A 6,690-nucleotide genomic window follows, 5' to 3' on the forward strand; every position below is an offset into this window, starting at 1 on the left:
GGCCGGGGGGGGGGGGGCGCAGGACTGCTCAGGGGGGCGGGGGCCGGCGGGGCGCAGGACTGCTACAGGTGGGCGGGGCCGGCGGGGCGCAGGACTGCTACAGGTGGGCGGGGCCAGGACTGCTACAGGTGGGCGGGGCCCGGCGGGGCGGGCGAGGTGACCCTCCAGACACCCCGTGACACCCAACTCCCTCAGTGACTACACGTACCTGCGCGAGCACTTCCGGGAGAAGCACTTCCTGTGTGAGGAGGGCCGCTGCAGCACGGAGCAGTTCACCCACGCCTTCCGCACGGAGATCGACCTCAAGGCGCACAAGACGGCCTGCCACAGCCGCAGCCGCGCGGAGGCGCGCCAGAACCGCCAGATTGACCTGCAGTTCAGCTTCGCGCCGCGGCACTCCCGCCGCAGTGAGGGTGAGCGAGCGATCGGTGGGCTCTGCCCGGCCTGGCCTGGCTCCCGGGTGGTGTGCGGGGTCCCTGGAGATCTCGGGCCCCGCGGGGAGGAGCTGCCCCGCCTGCGCCCCGGCACTGCGCGCCTGTGGGCGCCGGGAGCCCCCTCCCGCCTGCTTCTCAGCGTCTTGGCCTGGAATTATGGGGCTCTCTGCATCCGGAAGCTGAGCGCCGCTCCGCTGCGCCTCTGACTCGGCCGCAGGTCGTCGAGTCACCGCTGGTGTGTGCCCACAGCCAGGGGCTGCGGGCGCACGGCCCTTCGTGCAGCCTGCGGCCCTTCGAGGCCGGGGCGGGTGACGGGCTGTGTGCCGATGCAGGGGTCGTCAGTGGCGAGGACTACGAGGAGGTGGACAGGTACAGCCGCCAGGGCCGCGCGGGCCGGGCCAGCGGGCGCGGCGCCCAGCAGAGCCGCCGAGGAAGCTGGAGGTACAAGAGGTGGGCCCACCCGCACGCGCGCCGCTGACGTTCTTTTGGTGCTACCCGCCAGCGGTGGCACGGCCACCAGCTGCGCTGGGAAAGGACATGGGCAGGGGCTCAGGATCTTGGGGTGCCAACAGGATCTGCTGTGTGTCCTTAGTGAGCAAAACGTTCTGGCCCTTCCCTGGTGGAAGCCGGGGACGCCATGCCCAGGGGAGGGGGCGGTGACGCAGCCCGTGTCAGCGCCGAGGCTGGGACGGAAAGCCCTGGACGCACAGATGTGCCAGGCTGGCCTGTCTCACAGTCTGAAGCCTCCCCTCCTTCCCCCCAGGGAAGAAGAGGACCGAGAGGTGGCTGCTGCCATCCGGGCCTCGGTGGCCGCCCAGCAGCAGGAGGACCCTCGGAGGAGTGAGGGTCGAGAGGAGGGTGGCAGGTCCAAGAAGGAGGAAGCGACAGCCCGGGCCCCTGAGGAGCCCCGAGGCTCCCGACGCCTGCCCCGGCCTCAGGGAGAAGGCCCAGGTGAGCCAGGCCTTGAGGGGAGGGCGGAGAGCGGGCAGCCCAGGCCCGGCAGCATGCCCGGGACCCGTCCCCTGCGCTCTCCCCAAGCCCATCCCCGCGGCCTGATGGTGCCTCTGGTCTCCTAGGCCCTAAAGAAACCTCAGCAAACGGGCCTGTGAGTCAGGAAGCCTTCCCGGCCGCAGGCCCCAGCGCCGTGGCCGGCGTTCCCAGGTGTGTGCCCGCGGGGGGGGGCACCTGTGTGGGGCGCTGGCCAGCGCCTGGCGTGTCGCTGACCAGCTCTGCTCTCCCCTGACCTAGCGCCCTCCCGCTGCCCACCCCAAAACTCAAGGATGAAGACTTCCCCAGTCTCTGTGCCTCCGCTTCCTCCTGCCCCGCAGCAGGCACCCCGGGCACGGTGGGGCTGGCGCTGGCGTACCCCGGCCCCGCGCGGGGCAGGAGCACCTTCCAGGAGGAAGACTTCCCTGCCCTCGTGTCCTCCTCGTCTAAGCCCAGCTCCGGGCCCCCCAGCCTTGCCTCTGCCTGGAACAACAGCTGTAGCAAAAAGGGGGCCCCGCCCCCCCCAGCGGTCCAAGCTGTGGGTGGGGGCGCCCACCTCCCGAGGAAGGCAGGAAAGGGGGGCAGGGGTGGGCGCAAGGGCGGCCCGCCCCCCGTGGAGGCGGAGGAGCGGGGCGGCCTCGCTGCGCCCGAGCGCACTGCGCCCCCCGCCCTGCCGCCGCCCGCGGCCACTCCCAGCACCGTGAAGGTTGGCAGGAAGAAGAAGGTGGGCTCCGAGAAGCTCAAGGCTCCATCGCCCCCACCGCTACCTCCCAACCGTACCCCAAAGCCCCTTGGGGCAGAGCAGGCCCCTGAAGCCCCTCCAGGCGGAACAGAGGGGCCACCAGTAGGCGTCGTCGTTAATGGACACACGGAGGGGATGGTCCTGGCAAAGAGCATCCCCAAGGAGCCCCCTGGGCTCCCAAGGCCTGTGGGGCCCCTCCCCTGCTCACCCCGCCAAGACTTCCCGGCACTTGGAGGCCCCTGCCCACCCCCGAGGATGCCTCCCCCGCCAGGTATGCTGGCGGCGCTCCAAGCAAGAAGGGCTGGGGTGGTGGCGTCAGGTTGGAGCCCAGAGATGGCAGCGCCGGGGCGCGGGGCAGGGCCACCGCGGTGGGCTTGGGGCGGCCTGGGAACAGCTGGAAGGCAGGGAGCATCTTCACCTCGCGTAATGCTGCGCCCTCCCCTGACCCGTCCAGTGCACCTTGTCAGGCAAGCCAGGCTGCCCCAGCCTGTGGACAGGCTGGCAGGGGCAGGCAGCCTGGGGGCCTAGGCCAGCCTGCTCAGATCCTTCCACCCGCCCCAGGCTTCAACACCGCTGTGCTCCTGAAGGGCACACTGCCACCGCCAGGCCTGGTGCCTCCTGCCAGCAAGCCACCACCCGGCTTCTCCAGCCTCCTGCCCGGCTCCCAGACACCCTGTGCCCCCAGCCCCACCACCACCGCCAAAGCGTAAGTGAGGCGGGTGCCAGGCTCACCAGGGGGCTTGGCAGAGGGCGCCACCCTCTCCAGCCACCTGAAATGCGGCAGCCTCATCGTCGCCATCTGACCCCAGACCCAGGCTGCCACCCACAACACCCCAGGCCTACCTGGTGCCCGAGAACTTCCGGGAAAGGAACCTACAGCTCATCCAGTCCATCAAAGACTTCCTGCAGAGCGATGAGGCCCGCTTCAGCAAGTTCAAGAGCCACTCGGGAGAGTTCCGACAGGTGAGTGGGGCCAGGCGGACCAGGGCCGGGAGGACGGCCTGTTGGGCCCAGGCCGGGAGTGACTGGCATGGCTTTCTGGCACCAGGGGATGGTCTCTGCAGCACAGTACTATAAGAGCTGCCGGGACCTGCTCGGGGAGAACTTCCAGAAGATCTTCAGCGAGCTGCTGGTGCTGCTGCCGGACACGGCCAAACAGCAGGAGCTGCTGTGCGCACACGCCGACTTTCGCAGTCATGAGAAGCCCGTGGGCGCCAAAGCCAAGAAGAACAAGAGGAGCGCGTGGCAGGCCAGCGCCCCGCAGGCCGGCCTGGACTACTGTGTGTGCCCCACCTGTCAGCAGGTGCTCGCGCATGGTGACGTCAAGAACCACCAGGCGCTGCATGCAGCCCGCGACGATGACTTTCCCTCTCTCCAAGCCATTGCCAGGATCATCACGTAGCTGCTGCTGCCAGTGAGGGCCAGGGCTCGCACCCTGCGTCTACCTCTTCCTCCTCCCAGCTGCCGTGCAGCTAGGCAGGGCTCCCGTGAGGCTGTTGCTCAGGCCCATTGGCTGGCCAGGCCGCCAGCAGTCACCAGGAAGGGCTGCCGTGTGCCACGTGCACACCCAGAGGTCCCGTCCTCTGCTCAGTAGTGGGCACTGTTGTGTGCTTTTTCGTGTTTTGTAAGGTGCCAGGGGAGGGAAAGAGCAGGGTGCGGGGATGGGAGCCTGGGGTCAGGCCCAGGGCCCACAGTGGGTGCCTGGCCTCGAGCCCGCAGCCCCAGAGCTCAGAGCCACAGGCCCACTGGTGCTGGAGTCACAGGTTGAGCGTGTTGTGTAAGCAGTTGGCTCTTTGATAATTCAGAATGGTCCAGATTAAACCAGACACAAAATTGTGCTACTTGAAGTTGAATCTTTTTATGAGACAAGCTGTATCTGGGGTCTCACATTGCCTCTGACATTTTATAAGACAGTTTATCTTCAAATAAATTTATTTTGCAGTACTGCACATAGCCATTGTCCTGTGCTTGTCTGCTCTCTGAGTGACCACCCACCCCATCCCCTGGCCACTGGGACGCCTGAGCTCCTCAGATGCGGCAGCATGGGCTTGCCAGCAGGCAGCTTGCCAGGAAGCTAGGTGGGTGGGGTCTGCTCTCAGGAAGGGGCCATCAGCCTCAGGTCCCAGGACCCCTGTTGGTGGCCTGGCATTGCCCAGTGTTCCAGGAACAGACATGGCCATGCTTGATTGAGCACTCAAATCTCACTTCAAGAAATACCCATTTCAGGGCTGGGAATGTGGCTCAGTGGTAGAGTGCTTGCCTTGCATGCCTGAGGCCCTGGGTTCGATTCCTCAGCACCATATAAGCAAAAGGAAAAAAGCCAGGAGTGGTGCTGTGGCTCAAATGGTAGAGTGCTAGCCTTGAGCTGAAGAGCTGAGAAACAGTGCCCAAGCCTAAAGTTCAGGTCTCAGGACCAAAAAAAAAGCAAAAACAAAAAAACACTGAATGTTAACATTAAGGAAAGGGAGTTTGCTCGAAAGTTCTGCTTGATATACACACAGGTGTCTCTGGCAAGATACACAAAGCCCCAGCACTGTGGGCAGTGCCTGGGGTCCGGGAAGAGAGATCTATTGCATTAAATAAAGGCCATTCTGTACAGTGAACATCAATTATTCAAGGAGTTAAACATTCTGGAAAACAGTTTGCCATTTCTTTTAAAACTAAATGTGCACTTACTGTACAACCCGGCAATTGTGCTTTTGGGCACTTATCCCAGAGAAATAAAACTTATGTTCATTCAAGCAAAAACCTCTCTGTGAGTGACATAATAGTTGTATATGTAATCTCCCCCAACTGGAAGCAACCCAGATTCCCTTCACGGGGTGAATCGCTAAACTGCTGTGTAGATCTATACTAGGGAATTCTAAGCAATAGGAGGAAGAGGAGGAGCCCCGGGCACCAGGCAGGGGAAGGGCAGAAATGATTGTAAGAGTGGCCACATGTGGTCAACACACAGTCTTTATTGTAAAGAAGCTGCGTCGAAACAGGACACTGGAGAAACAATCACAGATTTGTTTTTTTCAGAAGAGGGAGGGGAGATCTACACATACAAAAATTGTAAACATGTCCACTTAAACATCCACATATTGACCTATGCTACAATGTACAGGGCTGTCAGTCCACTGCAACTCCAGAGGGAGGCATCTTGTCTGCAAGAATGAAATATGGCAATGTGTTTGCTTTCGACTTAATGTGAAAAGCCAGCTTCAAGCAATGCATGAGTATTCAACTACTTACAAGGACCCCCACCAGGGGCTGGGCCTTAAAACAGTACTGGGGAGGGAGGGAAGGACTAGTCCACAAAGCCAAGATAAAGCAGTTTGTAGGAATGGTGGTCTCCAGGGGCACCATGGATAGATGGAATGGGCCTAGGCCTCTCCTGTGAGAGGCCTCTGGGGCTTGGCTTCCGGTACTCACGTGTTCCCCCTCCTCCCCTGGGCAAGGTCTTACTGAAGGGCTGGTGCTCAGGCCTGTCTGTGCCTTCCTGGTCAGAACTACCCACACCTGGGCACTAGCGAGAAAGAGAGAGAGAAAGAGAGGGAGGGAGAGAGGGAGGGAGAAAGAGGCAGCTTGCAGAGCACTAGGAGATGAGACCTGGAGATTTGACCACAATCACAACACTGACAGGCCCAGCTGCTCTCGAAAACCTTTAAGAAGAAATGGAGGAACCACATGACAGGATCAAGGACAGCCACAGCCCACAGACACATGATAGGGAACGATTGCTGGGTGGGGTTAGTGTCCCCATTCTAGTCCCAGGCAGCCCCTGCGCCCAGCCACAGGGGTGCGGCCGGACTTCTGCTCGTGAGTGGACAAGCGAGTCCCAGGATGGCTGACCTCTCCCGGGCCAGTCCACTGGAGGCCAAGCTGTCCTGCTCAGGGCCTCAGGCCTGGGGCAGACTGAACTTGAAGGGCCCGGGCACCTCGGGGAGGCTGCCCTGTCTTAGGCCCCAGAAGCCCACAATGGCCACTTTCTCTGTCCCTGACGCTGGCAGGGAGGACCGGACAGAGGCCTTGAGGCCCGCGATGGTGGGGTGGCCGTTCAGCCCTGGCCCCAGCCTGCCAACCACTAGTAGGCAGGCACCTGGTACCCTTTGGGGCTGGTATCCAGGGTCTCGGTGAAGGGTGGGCTCTGGTAGGTCTCGGTGCCCTCCACACCGCTGCCCACCGGGTAGCCAGGGTAGGCCTGGGCCGCCCCGGCGCCCAGCTGATCGGTGGCGAAGAGCGACATGTCGGTGCCCAGGCGGAACCGCTGCAGGGCCTTCACGGTCAGCGCCACCTGGGCAGGGAGCCGGGGTCAGCGGCGGCCGGTCGGGCATCTCCCGCCCCCAGGCCGCCCTCGGGGCCCACACTCACCCAGCTGAGGATGGAGAAGAAGCTGAAGGCGATGGCGGCGCGCGCGGCGTCCCCCGCCTGCGCGGTGCCGGGCCCGGGGGCCGTGCGCTGCCACTGGTTGGTGAGGAAGCAGAAGCCCACGAACCACAGGAAGGACCAGAGCCCTGCGGGGATGGCGGCCGGAGGTCAGGC

General features: G+C 63.3%; 2 protein-coding genes across 2 annotated transcripts in view; one reads left to right on the forward strand and one right to left on the reverse strand.

The window, feature by feature from the left end:
* Znf598 (zinc finger protein 598) overlaps positions 1-4,106 on the forward strand; it is a gene marked incomplete at its 5' end in the record, with an annotated part of 9,969 nt that extends 5,863 nt beyond the window's left edge. The window contains 8 exons of the mRNA XM_013011249.1: positions 196-413; positions 767-884; positions 1,198-1,385; positions 1,511-1,595; positions 1,683-2,434; positions 2,725-2,869; positions 2,973-3,126; positions 3,212-4,106. Coding sequence (XP_012866703.1) covers positions 196-413; positions 767-884; positions 1,198-1,385; positions 1,511-1,595; positions 1,683-2,434; positions 2,725-2,869; positions 2,973-3,126; positions 3,212-3,565 — 2,014 coding nt within the window. The remainder of the gene's footprint in view (positions 1-195; positions 414-766; positions 885-1,197; positions 1,386-1,510; positions 1,596-1,682; positions 2,435-2,724; positions 2,870-2,972; positions 3,127-3,211) is intronic.
* A 1,040-nt stretch (positions 4,107-5,146) lies between these two features.
* The window catches only part of Syngr3 (synaptogyrin 3), an 11,110-nt gene continuing 9,566 nt past the window's right edge, over positions 5,147-6,690 (reverse strand). The window contains exons 3-4 of the mRNA XM_013011250.1: positions 6,520-6,662; positions 5,147-6,442 (exon numbers count right to left, since the gene is read on the reverse strand). Coding sequence (XP_012866704.1) covers positions 6,233-6,442; positions 6,520-6,662 — 353 coding nt within the window. The 3' untranslated portion in view covers positions 5,147-6,232. The remainder of the gene's footprint in view (positions 6,443-6,519; positions 6,663-6,690) is intronic.

Source organism: Dipodomys ordii, unplaced genomic scaffold (assembly GCF_000151885.1).
Source record: "Dipodomys ordii isolate 6190 unplaced genomic scaffold, Dord_2.0 Scaffold14, whole genome shotgun sequence".
Taxonomy (NCBI): Eukaryota; Metazoa; Chordata; class Mammalia; order Rodentia; family Heteromyidae; genus Dipodomys; species Dipodomys ordii.